Source organism: Notothenia rossii (genome assembly GCF_949606895.1).
Source record: "Notothenia rossii genome assembly, chromosome: 2".
NCBI classification, from domain to species: domain Eukaryota; kingdom Metazoa; phylum Chordata; class Actinopteri; order Perciformes; family Nototheniidae; genus Notothenia; species Notothenia rossii.
Window position 1 is genome coordinate 56824692 of NC_136904.1, and position 18983 is coordinate 56843674.

General features: G+C 42.2%; 1 protein-coding gene across 2 annotated transcripts; it reads right to left on the reverse strand.

Moving 5' to 3' along the window:
• Positions 1–482: 482 nt before the first annotated feature.
• pgap1 (post-GPI attachment to proteins inositol deacylase 1) lies at positions 483–18718 on the reverse strand. 2 transcript variants are annotated; one of them, XM_079663444.1, is made up of 27 exons: positions 18409–18548; positions 17643–17723; positions 16997–17150; positions 13343–13518; positions 12702–12873; positions 12090–12250; positions 10595–10647; positions 10428–10494; positions 9934–10039; positions 9658–9716; positions 9472–9555; positions 8998–9041; positions 8776–8827; positions 8623–8700; positions 8415–8490; positions 8055–8128; positions 7921–7972; positions 7773–7839; positions 7584–7689; positions 7428–7466; positions 7140–7324; positions 5674–5904; positions 4962–5097; positions 4802–4852; positions 4463–4674; positions 3630–3734; positions 483–3507 (listed from the first exon to the last, which is right to left on the reverse strand). In XM_079663444.1, exons 4-27 carry the CDS (start codon positions 13475–13477, stop codon positions 3369–3371), a joined length of 2484 nt encoding a protein of 827 aa, XP_079519570.1. In that variant the 5' UTR covers positions 13478–13518; positions 16997–17150; positions 17643–17723; positions 18409–18548; the 3' UTR covers positions 483–3368. The 2 variants fall into 2 exon arrangements, with proteins under 2 accessions (XP_079519570.1, XP_079519569.1); XM_079663443.1 differs by lacking the exon at positions 17643–17723 and having other exon boundaries at positions 18409–18718.
• Positions 18719–18983: the final 265 nt, after the last annotated feature.

Below are 18983 nucleotides of genomic sequence, written 5' to 3' on the forward strand. Positions count from 1 at the left end.
AACCATCAGCTAGGTTACTTGGTAAAGAAAAATGACTGATTCATCATTGGCTGTCATTATCGTGTGTATGTGTTATTGTAGTATTGTACTAAAGTCTTATATCAGGATGTTTGTGCTGAGAACACCAGAGCATGTTTACGTCTGATTCCACACTGGAATACATTTCATAAGGGAAATTGTATCCGTTCAAATGTTCTGTTCTAAAAAGGGATTTGGTTTGACTGAGTCATTCTTTTCAGTAATTTAAACTGTGATTTGACAGAAAGCCGCGCCAAATCTCGGTCTGAACTTGGTCTGTAGGAAATGTTTTTTTAAACATACTGTATGTTGTATAATGTAGATTTTATTGACAAGATGATAAAGTAACAAGATGCCTGCCTGAGGTATCATACTGTAAAGACTTATTGGACAATCATTTACTCTTTACTTCCTTTTCATAAATCAAGAGAATAACTGACAAATTGACACATTTTCAGTGAAAATAAAGTTAAAGAAAGGAATTTAATTGTGAAAATAACTGACAAATTGACCATTTGTCAGTGACAATAAGGTTAAAAAAGGATCTTGTGAGTAAGCAAGATTATTTTCTTCTATTGGAATATAAAAAAGACAATGCCAGATTGATAGTATGTCAGTTTAGAATCAAGACCCTCATGTGAAACATCATGTCACAGTGAACACCGATATAATCACATTTATATTGATATAAAAACACATCTAATCTCAACTCATTTCTTCTAGTAGTGTATACCACCAATTTACAAAGAGGCCGACCATGTGCGTTTCAAAGCACTAAAATTGCACCAAACAGACACATGCACAGAAACGCTGACCACTTACGCCACCAGTAATCAATTCATAGACACGCAAAGACATTCTGTGCAGGGACATTCTCATCGGGGACAGAAGCGGTGTCTCTGCAGAGAATGCTGACTCATGACTGTGCTTACTGCAGGGGCAAGAGGGATTGGTCCCTGATGAAGTTATCTTTAGTTTTATAGAGCCACACAAATGTGAAATCATACTGCCATATTGAAGTGATGTTTTAGTGAGTAAACACATTCACTGTAGAACTGTATCATTTCACTAAGACACTGCTGCTGAGGCCTGACGATGGGACAGACGCATTCAGCAGCAGGAAGGCACAGCAGCTGCTCAGCAAGATGAGAGCTGAGCAGCAGCAGTAGACACTACAGGAAATCACTTTCAGCTGCTTTACATGTGTTCTTTCAGACTAGTGGGAAGAAAACATCCAAAAAATACACTTTTTTGACTAACTTTGTCCATTTGTTTCTGTAGATTTCTCCTAAATTACCCAAAATGTTGCTTAAGATAATGCCTTGTTTATATTTAAACAAAGCAAATGTCTTCATGTAGGTGATCATCTGTAGAGGTTAAAGGTAAAGGTACTGTGTAAATGTAGGCGCTGGAAATGTACAATACAATATCTTAAAAACTGTTTCTTAAAAATACGTTATTTCTCATGCTCTGATCTACATACACCAAATGTCATAGTGTCATTCCTGTCTTTATGGTCAAGGTCAAAATGGATTATTTGATGTAATTTGCACATTTGAAAAAATAAAATGTCCCTATTATGGACATGTTAAAATGTCAAACCTATTCACCTGTAGTGTCTCCCTTAAAACAAAGCAGAAATACACAATGCCTGAACACAGAGGCATTACATACACAATGTGAAATCCAGTGCCATAGAGTTCACTGTTGCAATGGCTGACCATAGTCCTTCATTACCATCATCGCACACACATACACCATCCTGCTAACAAATTGAACATTGAAAATAGTCCCCAACAAATGCACTATTTTCACCATGATGCTTTATGTTTCCTTTAAACTACAGTGGGCAGCTTTTGAAAGAAATAATCAAGCCTTTAATGATTTCATCAGGAGGGAGCAATGGGCTTGAGGTTGAATATTAAACTGGTTGTTGACAATAATAAAGAATAACTCTAGCCTCTTAATTGCTCCTAAAAATCGTCAAAAATAATTCCAAGTGTTCTTACACATTAAGTAAAAGCATTTAAAAACAGAAGATAGAAACAGACAGGTAGTTTTGTGATTCGGAAAAAGGTATTTCAAACAAAATAAAAAAAGTAAGACAAAAAGGTGGTGTTTCCTTGGTCTTTAGTTTTCACCTGTACACCTGCCACTGGGAGAGTGGATTACAGTAACCATGACATACAACTCACTTCTCTCAGTAACCCCCAAGTGCAGTTTGAAGCTCCAATCATAATGTACATCAGCTGCAATACTGAACAGACATCCCATAATCCTCCAATGGACATAAATCCAAGGCTTAGAGGAAGTAAGTAAGCTGCTTTTTAAACTTCATCAAAAACAACATACAGCTTCAGCTGCATCGTATCAAAACACCAAGGACCATATCATGATTTTACATCAATATAATCTCAGTGACGCACCGTCTGCATTTAACCATGTGACTGTGTGTGTCTGACATAAACACTCAATAAAAAGGAATTATTTGTCCCAGCCCCAGTTGATAATTTGTCTTTTTAGAATCTTTATCTCCCAATTCCCCTATTAACTCCCAGCCTAATCCTAATTTGTGCAAGTGTGGCACTTCAAAACAGACTGCAGACGGTCTCACACGGAGGTCTCCGGATCAAGCCCTGCAGCAGTGCCAATGACATGTTTACACAAAGAGTCACATCAGAACCTGCACATGCACCAAAGCCTTCTCCAGTGCACAACTTCCATTGGCTGTCATTGTTCTGCACCAGAGAGGTGGATATGGGGGGGATGTAAACTTGATTACTTTGGATTTTCCTATGGAGCGCGTACACAGGTTAGGTGGCAGTGCTAGGACAGTCGTTAGGTAAAGAGAACACAAGTCATCGCTAAGCAGTAGGCAGTGAAGCAGTGTACAGTGTAGGGCCCACAGTGAACTATGCCACTGTAGACCGTGGAAACCACACAAACACAACAACGTATTTGAACAGTAACACCCTGTTGAGATTCTCTAGTATAAGTAGCTTCACTGGTAGTGGAGTTAGTGCTCCTTGAAGGCAGAGCTATAGAAATACAGAGTAAGGCAAACTTGGTTTCAGGTCAATCCTTCGTTTGGAGCCATATTTGCACCAAATGCTCCAAGGTCATTACATCCTCCCATTCTAAAACATTGAGTAATTTCCATGAGGCTTTTAGTGCCAACATCGAGCGGACAGTTCCCCAAGCTATGTATGTCTATGGCTCTGCTCCATGGCAGCTAGATAGAGTGCATGTTTCCAGAACAGATTGGTCCGGAGCAGCGGCAGGGAGGCGGGCTGTAATCCAGAGAAAGGCTTGTTATGGTGGAGATGTGGACTGAAAGCAGACAGATACCGTCAGAGCAGAACACACGAGGCCAGAGGGACCAGCGCCGCCAACAGGAAGTAGCTGACTCTGTAGAGGTGGAGTGGAGAGAAGGTCACCATGGCGATGGACATAGGGAGCGGGATGCAGGATGTCAGAGGCAGGAGTTTACTGAAAGAGATGAAGAAAAATATGTTTCTATTTCCCCAAATGTTTCTCTCTTAAATGTGTGAATCTACTTTGTTTAGGTTTATAATGTCTCTGAGTGAATGTGTTGGTGACAATGTGCTTACCTGTTGCTGAGTTTTAAAGTGTTGCAGTTTATAAGCAGCATGTACACAATAATTAGAGGCGCCGAGAGCGGCCAACAAGGGTCAGGGTCCAACTGGGGGGAATACCTGCAGGGGATCACAACACACATTCGCTTTTCATTCACCATGTACACAACCACGACACTGTGTCAAACAACAATTATTACTGTGTGCAATTGAGCATACGCTTGCTATAAAAGTTACTGGAAAATAATCACTTCAATTAAGTGATATTGGTATCAGCCATATCATGCACATGACTGTGAAATACACTTAAAACTAAGGACATCAATCATGAAAGCGAAGCAGTAAGTCGCTTGTTCGGAGAGTCCTCTTTTCAGCTCTGTTCCACAGACAGATCACAGGTCAGATTAGACACACAGCACCTCTGGAGCGGGTAAAGATTCAACAGCTGCTCTCATAAAAAAAGTGAAAGATCCAGTAATGAGGCAGCTTGCAAAACAATGTGCCAATATATGTCTGTAAATGTAGGGGAGTGGAGAAAACACTAGAGAAAGACAAATGCTGTTTGGCGATTAGTGTGGTCTGAGTCAGGGCACAGGAAGTGATAGGATAGGACATACTACTTCCCTTATAGACTGGGCCCAATTTAGCGCTGCTGCAGGTGTGATTGTGGCTGGAAATTGGTGGGGTCGTTCAATCTTATTATGTTGACATTTGTATTTTTCTTAAACAGATACATAGCACTTATTAGCACTCTTAATGATGCAGTTGCAATTAGCAGACATTCTAATAAACACAGCCGTGGTGACCCCACCAGCAGGCGCTTTGTCTCTCACACTCATTTACATTACCTCAGGTTGCGGATCCAGTGGATGAGTGAGGGTGCGATAAGCATGACAGGCAGCGTGAAGAGCGCCGACAGGCAGAGGTGAAGCTGTAAGTCATCCCGCACCTCCTGCAGGGCGCACTCAGACAGCAGGGGGGCGCCATTACATTCTGTAGACCTGCTCTGAGAGTCTCCCTCCACCGAGCCGTTCTCTGCTTCCTTGTGCTGCCGGGGGGCCTGGACAGATGGTGGGAAACACTATGACAACATCCAATTGGAATAGCTGCTAAATCCTGCCTCTGCATTCACATCCAATGCAACCTCAAACTGCACCAAAGTGACCATCTGGTGCTGGAAATCTCACCAGATTTAACATGTGACTCAAGGATCTTTCTGTCATCTGAAGCCTCAGCACCTGCAAACGGAGACAGTCGGGGGAGCAGAGTCAATGTTGTCGTTTATCGGTTTAATAATGAATGCTACTGTGTATAAAGACATCTGTATGACCATGTGCTGAGACTCACTCTGTAAAGATGGAGCAGAAAGGCAGCAAAGATAGACAACGCCCCGCAGGATACCCCCCCCATAACAGTTAGACTCAGAGTGATGAGGAGCAGGGTCCGCCGTGGCAGAGTGCCGCAGTCTCTAGAGACGGATGGTCTGCAAAGAAGAGGAGGTTTACGGTTATGAGCTTGGATTTGAATATGGATATGAATCTGGATTTTTGAACTAAATATTTCTAAAGTCTGAAATGTGCCAGAAATCTCCACTCTAGCACCAGGCGTTACATTGGGTTTGGTCATGTATCTTTTGTAGCTTGATTTATATGACATTCCTTAAAACATGAAACATATTGACAGTTTGTTTCTGACTTATGAGAGTTACTCTAACAAGTCAAGCAAATACACCAAGAATATGAAATATGGCTTTATCTAATGTTTACATTTCAAACTTTCAGAAATGCATGCAAATGAGCTCATATTTAAAATGATAATGCATCCTTTCCATCAGGGCATTCACACATTTCTCAATAACGCAAAACAAAACCTTAAATATGGCAAAATAAATGGAAAAGATAAACACTCCTGATTAAGCTTGAAATACAGATCAGACACACAAGGTCAAGCTGAGTGTAAGCTTCCTATTTCCCATGCAGAAACATGCATACTGAAATGCTTACAGACCATCCAAATAGTTTGAATTCACATATCTTGATGTTTAAATGTCCAACCCTACCTGTGCAGTGGAGCCAGTATTAGAGAGATCAGCCTCACGATGAGACGCAGCAGTGCACTTCCCCAGAACGCCACAGCGGCCCCCCAGATGTAAAACAGAGGGGACAGGGGGTGGGGCCATTCTTCAACTGGTACCCCACCCTCATGGAATGTCATGTCAGGTGTGGTTGAGGGGAGGGCATCCATGGGGGGGAGGTAGAGAACTGACCAGACTTCTTGAAACCAGCTACAGCTGATCGGAGGGGGGAGAAGCAAGTACCTTGAGTAAGTCATATTTACTTTTTTATAGTATTTCAATGTTTTATTACTTTGTACTTCTACCCCACTACAATTCAGAGGTAAATGGTGCACTTTTACTCCACTACATTTATTTTGTACCTTTAGTTACTTTGCAGATCTGGATGAACGATGTGAAATATAATCAAGTCTTAGATCAGACTTTAGTTCCACCCAGTGGCGTTTTTATATGTACAGAAGTGGTGGCACGAACAACTTAGATGTATATATAAGCTTCTGGTGCTTTTTTAAACACGTAAACAAATAGCTGCAGACACTTATCACCGACGTCACAATATCAATCAATCCAGCAGAGCAATAGCCTATAGGCAAAACACAGAATATCAACAAAAGATATGACATCAAATGAACTTACCAAAGCTGAAGTAGACGGTCCACTTCATTCATTTTCTTTCCCTTTTACTGATTTGAATCGCTATACGCTGCTCTCTCTCGTCTCCTCTTCACATCTACACTTTTCGCGGCACACATACCGATCAGCTCTCTGAGTTATGAGATGATGTTTGGTGGGTATGGCAGGCAGCACAGTGCCCCTACGGTGATTATTTTTTTGAGCATGCGCTGTGTAGTTTTTACAGCAACCACTCATTTTAACGGCAGAGAGGGGCTTGCCCCACATCGCTCAACACGGCTCAATAGGCACACTGTAGACACTAATTACAAGAACGCAGACTAAAACCGCAATGTACAGACGAATCAGATGACTAAACATGATCTTAAAATATATTTTAACATTTTTTCTTTTTGCATATTTGGGGAATTATGATTTGCATTACTTTCTGCTGACACTAGGTGGGGCTGTGCCAGCCTGCCCATAATGACGAGTTGCCACTGGTTCCACCTGGAGTAAATCCACAAGCTACCCTGCAGTATACAAAGTCATTCAAACTAGCTGCACCTTTACCAGCTTTGAGAACACTTTGAAGATCAGTCATTACAAAACATATCATATATATTATTCTGAAATGGACCAATCTGCATAATGACTACTCTTGGTACTTTAACTATATTTTGATGTAAATACTTTTCTACTTTTACTTGAGTAAGATTTTGATTGCAGGATTTTTGTAACGGAGAATTCCTATACTCTGGTACTTCTACTTTTACTTAAGTACCAGATCTGAGTACCCATCTCCCATCTCCACTTAAATGCAACTTTCAAAGCCTCACCTCATTAACATGTGCAGAATATAAACGGGCAGATTGACTTGATGGGGCTGTAGGCCTTTGCCCACCGCCTGGCTCATGTCTGCAGAGCGCCTGGACTTCAGGATGGAGCACAGCTGCCTCCTACAGGCCAGGAGCAGGGTAACAGCTGTGTACACAGGCACCATAGGACCACAGAACCGCAGTATCTGCAAAATAAGAGAGAACAGATTCGATCAGACCTGGGGGAACAATAAATGTAGAAGTGGTCTAAATGCAACAAACTGAAAATAAAATACTAGAAAGTTCTACCTGTCCCAACACCCGGGGTAATGAATTCCTTACTGATACCTGAGGGGGAGAACCATATATTTCACATCATGTTCTAACCTTCTTATCGGTGATTAGAGAAAACATTTGCCATGATGAATGGTGGTCTGAGTACTTCCCACGCCTGAGGAGTAATACCTTATATTGGCAGTTGGGGGCAGTGTGAAGCAGAAGGAAGACACCTGAGCTGTTGTCTGGACGACTTGTGTGTAGCATCCCTGAGATCTCAGTCACTGACGGCACACTGGCATACAGACAACATCAAGTGTCAGAATCAGTGAATATGACGTGTGAGTGCCAGCATAAGGAGCTCAGAGACACACTGACCTGGCGGTGGTTAAAGAGTCCTCTCCAAACCACGGGACATGTATTCTGTATACGTTGGGCAGTCTATCTGCAGGCACATGTAAAATGGTCATTATTACATGTGAAGATGGGCCAATGTTTTTGCCTATGTTTCAAAACAAGAACGTACCTTTGTGTACTTTGCACTGGCTTGCCACATTAATCCTCAGAGCCTGATAGACCTAAAGACACAGAGGGTTTAGAATGCAGTTAGACAGGAAGAGCAGTGATAGAGGCCGCGAGCATCAGCGAACACAGATCTACCTGGTGGAAGTGCTGCAGCTGGATGATGTGAAGAAGTCCAGATGAGTTGACAGAAACATCGCTGGCAGTCAGACCTGGAACAACCAACAGTTACTGAAAGTAATGTGTCTTTTCCCTCCTAGTATATATCTATCCATCTATCCAAGAACATCTGCATCAATAGACGACGGGGTTCATTTCTAAATCTGCCTCGATTGCACATTGTCAAATTTTGCTTTCATCCATACACCAACTTTTCCACCTCAGCCAAACATGAGTTATATTTAAAGATTTTGTTCAAAATTCCCCTCTAGTTTTGTATGCTAAATTTGAAAAAGCAAAACACCAGTAGGTGGAAATGAACCTAGAAACATTACTCACCAAAGGACAGGACATGTGGTGCTGGGACAGACAGAGTCTGAAATTCTTGTCTCTGCCACTCACACTCCACTGTAAACTGTGGACCAGACACACTTTGTTTAAATTAAACAATTAGTCATCATTCTAAAGCAGGTTGTTACAGAGTTTTTATTCTGTCTGTTGTGGCTACTGTTGCTGGGCTGTCTCAGGCCTCATAGCATGAATGTACCTGTTTGCCATTGAGGTTGGAGGCAGAAACAAGCAGATGAGTAACTGAAGACAAGTTGCTGAGACTCAGAACGAGGACCTGAGGAGGAGAACAGTAACCATGAGTAACCAACACCAGCTCAGACTGGAAGGTGTCTCTTCAGAGGACAGTTACCTTGTAGGGTGGCAGGAGCTCAGTTCCTGTGGACAGATCCACTGTATGCACACTGTCAAATATAAAAGAGCAAAAATGAAACATTTTGGATCTGCTGTAATATAACCACAAATGACATCATATGATCTGTTCGTTGTAATGAAGTGCAGAACAAATAGGACAGTTAAACTATCCAGATGCTGATGGAGAATATGAGAGATAACACTATTATCAGATTCTCACCATGAAGAAGCGTTCACACAGCCGTACACCCAGCTACTCATCTCCTGTTGGACAACAACAATAATCACACTCAGAATTAGTACAGATGACTTGGGAAGCCCATTTCCACAAATGTATTTTGTGGAAAAGACATATTCAAGCATAAACAAGAGTCATCTATAAAAGTTCATACCTGGCTGTAAAAGAAAAAAGATTAGATGAAATCATAGCCGTGTGTGATTCATTATTTTAGATACTAAGTCATTGTTTTGCAATACTAAGTCCTCTTTTTGGCAAAGCAAGTAATTATTTGATGATATGAAGTGTTTAGGGGGGAGCATGTGTGAGTGAGTTAAATACAGAGGGGAGGCCAGCATTAGCCCAGCATTAGCCCAGCATTAGCCCAGCATTAGCCCAGCATTAGCCCAGCATTAGCCCAGCATTAGCCCAGCATTAGCCCAGCATTAGCCCAGCATTAGCCCAGCCAACTCTCACCAGGTTGTTGCTCCGGCAGTAGAAATGGCTGTAGGCTTTCCTGCGGCTCGACAGGGCAAACAGAAAGTATTTGACTTGTCCTTCCTGTAGACACAGAACAACAATGAAGACAACCAGCCTATTCATTTTCTGACAGTATCAGGGCTTTTGTTTTCTCAAATATATATAAATAACAACGTCTGATACCTTTGGTGTGCTGTAAGCCAGACGCAGTGTGTTAACTTCACTCCATGCTTCAGGAAAATCTGGAAAAAAAGACAAAAATAAGTGATTCTTGAATGATGCCACTCAGTCAAATCTTCATTCATTCACTTTGCTTTATAGAGAAAATGAATGCATACTGTATGCAGAAATATGGTTCTAAAAGCACATGGACATGAATGTGCTGTAAACACTAGACTTCTGAAGAGTACTGGCACGTCTGTTTCCTGGGCTCTCCAGGGTGAGGTGTGTCCCTCTAACCTGAGATGGAGACGGAGGTTACTTGAGTTTCTTCCAGCATCCTGACAGGGTGTCTGATGAAGTGATGGCTCAGGACAGCCATTTTCTTCTCTGGGTTTACTGAGAACTAATAAGAACAAACACGTCAGCTTGGAGACAGATGGGAAGAAGCATTCTTATCAAAAATAAATATAATGTCTCTAGTACAGTACAGTCTCCTCTCTTCTGTGAGGTCAATGAAATCCAACATTCAATGTTCTCTGCCATTGTTTATATTTGTGACTTTGTTATACTGTTCTCCCGTTAACTTCCAGAAACATACTAAGCTTGCTCAACTTCTCTCTCTCTACACATACACGTATCCCACTCTTTCTCAGCCTAAAAAATGGGATAGGCTGTCCTTGTCTGCATTATGCTACTATTACAGTATTTACAGTAAAACATCGGCAAAATTGTTACTCGGCAGACAATTTTTGAATCGATGCATCCCTAGTATTAAGGTTTCCTGTACCAACCTGTCTGGTTTCAGGATCGATGAGGTCGAATAATGCCCTGACAGTAGCAAGAACAAGCTCTTTGCACCTGGAACATAAGGGCATATATACTTATATCATCTGCATACTATTTCAATATAGTTCTAAAGAAATGCAAAGTCTAGCAAACATAAGGTCATGTCTTTTACCAAACGATGGACAGGTGGTCAGTAGACACCCAGGTCCTGGGAACTGCAGTTGCCTTGAAAAAAACAAGATGACATGAAACATCAGAGTGAAACAAGATCAAAACAGTAGTATTTGAGTTATTGTCTCATAGGGGCTCATAAGGCAGAAAAGAACACCTCTGAAGCAGGAACTACATTTCGACCCAGTCACTTCACCTGCAGATGCTTACTCATCATTTTGAAACACTTACTCATTCATTCGTGAGATTGTATCATTATACTTACTTATTGCATATTTTTTCATCACAAGGCTCTAACTTTTTTAACATCAGTTATGGAATTAATCTGACCAAACTTTTCTATGGATGTTGGTTAAAGGTTTTCTGCATGTAAACGGTCTGCAAAGTCACAAACCCTCAAAGTAAACCCTGTAGCGAGTAAAACTCTAATACAGAAAAGACCTGTCTGTGCTGCCCCAGAACGCCTCGTTGGAGATGTCTCTTTTTCTTGCTGGGTACAGTGACGTGCCCATACCCAAATGGACCCATTGGTCCAAATGGACCAATCCGTAGAGCCATTACGTTACTACGTCCGCGGAGCCGTTACGTTAAGTCCGTGGATTGGTCCATTGCTTCCTCAAACACACACACACACACACTCAATCTTTTCTCAGCTGCAGCTCCGCCGATTTCTCCTCCCTGAGACGGCAGGACGCGGCGAGGCTGTGAGTCGATGTGTGAGCACACACACACAAACTCCCAGCCAGGCTGCGGGTGTGTGTGTGTGTGTTCGGGCTGGGTCTCGCTGTCTCGCAGACGGCCACTGGGCTCACAGGGAGGGGGGGGCAGGAGCTCCAACAAGCCGTTTAGGACAGAGAGTGAATACACATGCTATACAGAGATGCTGTATGAGAAACCAATGTGAGTTTGGAACATTGGACAATGTAAATCTATTCTAGTAGACCTCAACAATGAAATTATGATCAGTAGAAATGGCCATGACATGGGACCTTTAACAAAGGCAAACATGCTTGTTTTTAGCCTTTTGCTATAGAAGCAGTTAAGAGGAGTGAAGAGTCAGCTGTCAATGAAGGTTTAATCAAATCTTTGCTTTTTTTTTAATTTAATTTCTTTAATCAGGGTCTGTTTAATTCTGTTCTGCAGAGAGCATTCTCTCCACCGGCACACTGGTACTGGGTTCACAGGCTACAGGCCATCATTAATGAGGACGTAGCAGGCCGAGAAAATATGATCTCCATAACCAGAGTTGGTCCTGGCAGCTGCCTGCTTGTGGCAACGATGAGAGCAGCTCGAAAACCCTTTAAAAATGTCAAATTGTGCTTAGATGGAATTATTTTTACTGGACATTATGTCTTGAGATCAAGTAAAGTAAAACGTAGTAAAGATTTGAAATTGTCGGACTTCAACAGATTATCCTGGTAGGGTAAATAGCGGCTGACGAAACACTGCTCTGGACAGACAGACAGAACACATCATATCATTATAACAGCACTTACCACCAGTGACAACTTATTGGGGTCTCCTGGGGGACAAGGGAGGGATGTGAGGCCGGAGCGGACCTGGTAGTCACGGTAACCACCCCCAACAGACAAAACTGTGACGTTCCTGAGCTTTTTGGCCTGGTTCACCCACTTCTGTCTCACTGCAGAGTAGAAATCTACATAGAGCAGGGACAAAGACACGTTTAGTTATCCTCATTTTGATATTTCATAGCACACAAATGGTATTGAAAGGTTCTGAAAATGTTTACAAATCCAAATAAGTCACTCTCAAATGTAGAGTACGAATCCGACAGCTTGCATTTGAATCTTGACTAAGTTTCCAGATAAGGTAGAGTCAAAGCTGTGATAGAATGATTGTTTTTTATATTATTAACAGCTGAAGGGAAGCCATTGTTAAGCACTCAACCCTAGTACTTGGTTGGCTGTTTTTGATGGTAAGTAAAGAGTTCAGTTTAAGGTCCAATGTCATACAAATGCAGCTTTTCATACCAGCTGAACCACACAGTGCTCCTTTGGATAAAGCTACTCAGATAATCAGTTTAAGCAGCAGTCGTTGTGTTGCAGTGAAAGCACGGGACGACTGCAGACAGCCTGAGTGGTCCTCACCCAGCAGGTAGGGGTCCAGGGCCAGAACTGGAGCCAGGTGGGGGGAGGCCTGTGTGATGATGAGGCTCACCAGATTGGTGTTGAAGCGGGGCAGGGTGAACAGCGCCCGGGCCACCACCCCCCCCATGGAGTGACCAACGAGAACCACACTCTGAGGGGGGGTCTTCAGGTGCTGGCAGGCAAAGAAAAGGAGAATACTGAGTGTTGAAACTTGAGGTTTATGTAATTACTAGAATCACTTTACTAAAACTCCGGGTCTAGGCTTGTTATTAAATAGTAGTGTTAGAAAGGTTCAGTATTTCCATTCGATAGTGCAGTAGACAACAACTCTATATCCATTCCTTATGTCCTGTTTGTTTAAGCTGTGACTTCTGTTCCTCTGAAGGGTCACTTTGTATTTGGATCTTTAGACTTCATAAATTAAGTGTTTTCGGACAGGTGTGTTTTCTTTCTAATGCTTCTTTTAATTGGCCTCATGCCATGTTTTTTTTACTACTGTGATATGTGCTAGTCAGATGGGTTGATTATAAAGTTGAAATGTAAAGTGTGATGAAAGGAGATATGTACCCTCACACAAGCACTGTCTGTCACTAAGTAAGTGACCCTGTGTGACGACGACTAGGTGATATTTGAGGCCTGACCTTGTATAGCCTGAGGATGGCTTTAATGCTCTCGTGCAGGAAGTGTGTCTGCCTCAACAAACTGCCGCCGTAAAGGGCCACCAGCTCCTCGTTGAAGTCAACGGTGAACACGTTGAAGTGGAGACCTCCCTCCATGTCCTCAGCCTTCCTCAGGGCCACAGAGCCCAGGGAGCGAGCTTTAGAGAGAAGAACACATTGATGGTGTCAAACGCTGCAACCAGGCTGAGACTTTTACAGACATGTCAAGTAACCATCACACTATGCTCAGCCTAAACGGTTCAACCATTTGTTCCCCTATTACCTGTACAGCTATTTATTCATGTCATTAGTTTAGTTGTGAGTTGCAGAGTGTTGGCGATATCTACTCTCCAGGGGCGGACTGGCCACCGAGACGTATCCCGATGGGCCGGTACTGAAGTGGGCCGGTCGGACGATGTGGGCCGGTTTGATAAGTCACTAGCCCCTGTCGTCGTCAACAATTTACTAGCGGTATTTACTTGCGGTACTGAGGTGGGCCGGCGGTACCGAAGTGGGCCGGTCGAGAGTCCCGGGACGATTTGTAGTCCCAGTCTGCCCCTGGCTGCTGTGCTCTTAGTGTTTTGTCTCCCTGTTCCTGCCTGTTGGCGTCAGCTGATAGAGGTGTTATGATTCTATCTTGTTATGCACAATGTTGATTATTCTCTCTGAACTAGCTAAACACATGGGTCTGGGGTAGAGTTCTTCAGAATTGACGTGGCAACTCTACCGTGAAGTCAGAACCTCTGGCTCTTGGACTTGTTTTGTGAACTCTCCAGCCAAAGCACCTAAATAAACCATCAGTGTTTGCCATCAAAACTCCAGCTCTCCCCGTGTCTCCTTTGAGTCGGTGACTCCTCCTGCATTGCTACACAGAAGTTTCCCACACAATTATTATTATTATGATGACTTGTTGGCGGATGAAGGTTAGCAGAGAGAAACGTTCTCAGATGTTTTGATTGTGGACGGCTGTGCCTTTAGATTTCATCAGAATAGGACTTTAGTGATTCCATGTTACAGCAGGATGTACAAAAGACCCTGCATGAGTTCAAACATGACCTAGAAAATAAATATAAAACTGTAAATATATACAAATATCAACAGTAAAAACATATATCTCTATAGAGTATCTCTATCGAATACATAATATAAATATAGAGGATAAGTTAGTACTATTATACTTATACAATGTACAAAAGATAAACATGGGATACTAAAGATACTACTTATCATAGGCGGCGCGTGAGGCTCAGGTTTGGGAAGGCTAAATAACTTTTTTTTACCTGACGGTACCCGCCTCCGGCATCTATAGAAAAGAGAGCGACTCAGTGAAAGCACCGCCTGCTGATCAATCAGAGCTCAGTGTGCGGAGTTTAAATCTCTCAGGTCATATTACAGGAGAAAGGAAATACAGTTTGAACTGCCGTATGCAGAGAAGACGCCAACGTGTCGCACTTATCATTCATATCACACTGATATCACATCATCAATCAGATCATCGATCTCACAACGATATCACAATATTTCCTTATCTGAGTCAGCTTCTCGAGCCGTATCTGGCCGTGCAACACTTACATTGTCACATATACTCAAGCGTCTTTGAGTCGTGAAAAGCGCTATATAAATAAAATGCATTATTATTATTATTATTATTATTATATACTGTATTCAGTCGTATTATTTTAAGCAACACATTAAGTTGACGAAACACTCAACTCAAATGTAATTAAAGTCAGATCCCCTCGTGTCTTAGATGGGGCAGTGATATCATAAAACTGTTGTACGCTTTCAAACACTCGGTAGTTTATTTTTTAACGAGTTGTTCTGTATTCACCTTGCAGGTGCAACTATGTGGCTTGTATCCTGTATTATATGTTTAAGTCATGGATGTTTAAAGTTCATATTTGTTTAATATTAGTTTACTTTTCATTAATGAAGTATGATGCTGCGCTGTCAGTACACTTGTCCCTGTTTGTGATTGGTCAAATGTAGCTAACCCCGCCCCTTTCACGTGAATGCGCTCTCAACTGGAGAGAGAAACGGCTTGATTTACCCAGTTGATAACCAGCGTCGTAGGACCGCTTAGCGAGATCTCGTTTGTTAGGGTTAGTTAAGATAACTCAAACATATCCAGGGTCTGTTGAACTGGCTTCATAGTACAGGGCACAGGTGGTTGCATCGCAGCGCTAATGTCAAAGACACACACATTATATATTTTTTTTACCAGGATGCAGTGACACAAATATTTGGGAAGGCTTAGCCTTCCCTAGAAACAGTACCCGCCGCCCCTGCTACTTATTCATGTGCACTTTTACATTGAAATTGAAATGTTATGAGGTAGGGTGAGAGAATACAATATATAAATGAATGAATTACTATATGCAGCAATGATTGTTATATGCTAAGTATGGTTTTATTTAGTTTGAATTGATTGATTATTGAAGAGTCATCACTTCCTAAGATCCTCAGCTTTGTGGGACCTCTTTACTGCCAATAAAGCTCGTTAGATACTAACCGTCTGGACTACTTCCCTGTACGAAGACACACCAAGCAACACCCTGATCTTACTGAAGACTGGTGCTCCATCAAGCTGTTTCACTTGTGAACTTAGGAAGCTTATCAAACCAACAGCTGTTGTTCCAAATACATTGGCTCAAAGACTCTTACTGTTAGGCAGAAATGTTGAAGAGCAGAGAGAGCATGGACCAGCAGCACAATGTGTTTGTTTTCACACAAATAAAGCGTGGGTGTTCCCCTCCTACACACAACTGATAGCAAGAGCACAGAGAGCATCACTAACTTATTATTCAGACAAAAGATTATGTCAACACAAGTTGATGGCTTCATTCCCCAAGAGGTTTTATTTCATATATAATATAATTCATTTATAATGTTCTAATTTGTAACAAATCTGATGAGTAGAGCAAAAGGACAATGGTTCACTTTATTGTCTTATGGCTTTCCTACCCTGTGTTCCTTAGAGCAATGTTTTGGTGCCAGATAAGAGGCTGCCCCGCTGCCGTGGGAACAGGAAGAACTGGTTCCTAATCAGGCACTAGCTCCGAACCGGCCCTGGAACTGGTTCGGTGGGAAAGGGGTGTACACCAATGTCCTCAAACTGGCAATAAATCATGAATTGAATTCTGATGCACAAAGTAATGGCTGGAGAATAATGACAGTAAGCATGTTATCAAAGTCTCTGTTGCGCAGTTATTTAGGAAACAAATGCAGTGTCCTGTGCTCTGACAAAAACACAACAATAATCCAACAACTCTTTTAGGAAACACCAAGGTGGAAAGGTTATCTATACTGCTTTACAATTATAAAAGAACCTTATCAAAACAAAAAGAAAACACAACACACTTTTGGGTGATTTAGTGTAAAAGCCAGTTGTTTAGGATGCAGAGATTCCAAAACCCACCCACCTGGGTTGCATAACTGTAAAATCCACCGTCTTAACCAAAGGAAAAGCTTGTGTGAGTTACATCGATATGAAGCATGAAGCTATGCTCAGGTCCTCCAACAGCCTCAGCCACTGACCTCCTTCTTCTGCATCTGAAAGCCTTTGCTCTCCAAAGCCAAAACCCTTGCCTTTTTTTTCTCACTCTCGTTGACCGCTCATTTATTTCCTGCACTTACCTTGTTTGTAGCTGCCTGCATTTCCAGGCAAGAAGAGCACAGGGGCCCCGGTGAGCTTGAGCGCTCGGGTCTCCTGGGCGTACACACCCTCTCCGTACAGGTAGAGGCCGTACGCTGGGTACAGTCTGGCCACGCGGCGAGGCAGAGACACACGCTGCCAACACAACACACACACACACAATCACACAGAGCAGGAGGGGAAGTCCCACACAGCTAACTGTGGGCAATAACCTTTGTCAGCTACTGTACACACAGCAGACTAAACCTCCCTGCTTTGCTGGCCAGCTGCAGGGTCTAAACTCTGCTTTTACGTGAGTAGTAATGGAACATTTCAGGGTTAGCTGACCCTTTATGTGTACAAGAGATGTCCAGACTATTATTACCATAGTATAAAGAACAAAACAAGAATCTTGAAGATAATGTGTGCGAGAGCACAAGCAATAGTTTCAGAATGCTTTTTTTCCTAAATGATTTATGAGTCAAAATAAGTGATCTCAGATGGAGTTTTCACACTGATGTCAGAGCAATGTATGCTTTTCACCTCAGCATTAGCCTACTTATTCAAACAATATGTACAACATATGAATAGCTTTCCCTCTGCCCCGTGATCATCACAAGCAGCCAACAGATGTGTACATGTATTTACCTCTCTTAGAACAAAGCCTACAGTCCTGTGTGGAGTCAAGTTTATGATTATAGCTTAGTTTGTCCCAGCTGTGCTGCACATCTGGACAGATGAACACATTGGGCAAAAAGCATTAGAAAGAGAGCTCCATTGTACTAATAAAACGAACAGTAGCTGACTTGAAGCCTGTTTTAAGCTTAAAGGCTCAGAGTGTAGGATCAGCAACTGATTTATGCTTTTAGAACATAGCTAATTGTGGCTAATCCAAATACCCAACAAGCTTCTAAGCAACCAGGCTGGTCTCTGCAACATGTAGCTTTCTATGTATATTGTTCACTTCTTCTGCATTACTAATCTTGCATTATTTTATTTCTAATCTGTTTCTTCTTACAGTATTTTTTATGTGTTATTGTTTTATGTCTAGGAGCCTGGGACTTAACATTTTCATTGCCATAACTACACTAGTTACTGTGCATGTGACAATGAATCTTGGAGTGTGTGTGTGTGTGTGTGTGTGTCCCATCGAGGAAATAGAAGGCATCACGGCACTACACCTGGCGTTTACTTGTTCTACTAGGTGACATTAGCATGGTTTAGGAAATAGCTTAAAGAAGCTCTACGTGAATCATTTTTATGCAAACACCATTTTCGCAGTATTGAAATGACAACATTTAGCAAGCTAGGGTTTATTTAGCCTTGGCCAGGAATGAGGCACACTTTGCTACTAGCTAATGTAAGGGGAACTCATGCTGGGAGTTGGGGGGATAATAATTGGCTGGCTACTCACCCGGTACTCCGGGTATTCAAACATGTAGGTCATGCTGCATCTGTTCTCCTCGAAGCCAGTCAGCAACTCTCGCAGGCCGACCGCCAGAAGCCCCAGAGCAAACCCGTAAAAGGCCACAGTGGCGAGTTTCATGGTTCAGTTGTGCCTCTGGGTTTCAGATACTACAGGTGTTTCACCTCCATCTTTTCATTTCCATTCTGTGGACTCCTCCTCACCGTAACACCACAGGCTGTCAGACCCACCGCTCACCTCACAACAGGAACCACACACTACAGAAATGCTAGTGATTGGCAGGTTTTTCGGCCAATGGGAGGAGAGATCTGTGAAAATAGACCAATGCAAGAGCAGAGAGCGAGTGACACAATTACACATAAGGAATTGCTACATTTAGCTGCTAAATTTATTTTCTTTCAGGCAATTTTCAGTTTCATTTTTACTTTTCTTTTAAGACGTATTTGTTGATTATATCATATTCATCTGCTTACAGTCCACATATTTATACAATAAGCAGTATTTTATTCCACTGTAGCCTACATTATTTTATTTTATATTCTGTTTCATCTTACATATACACA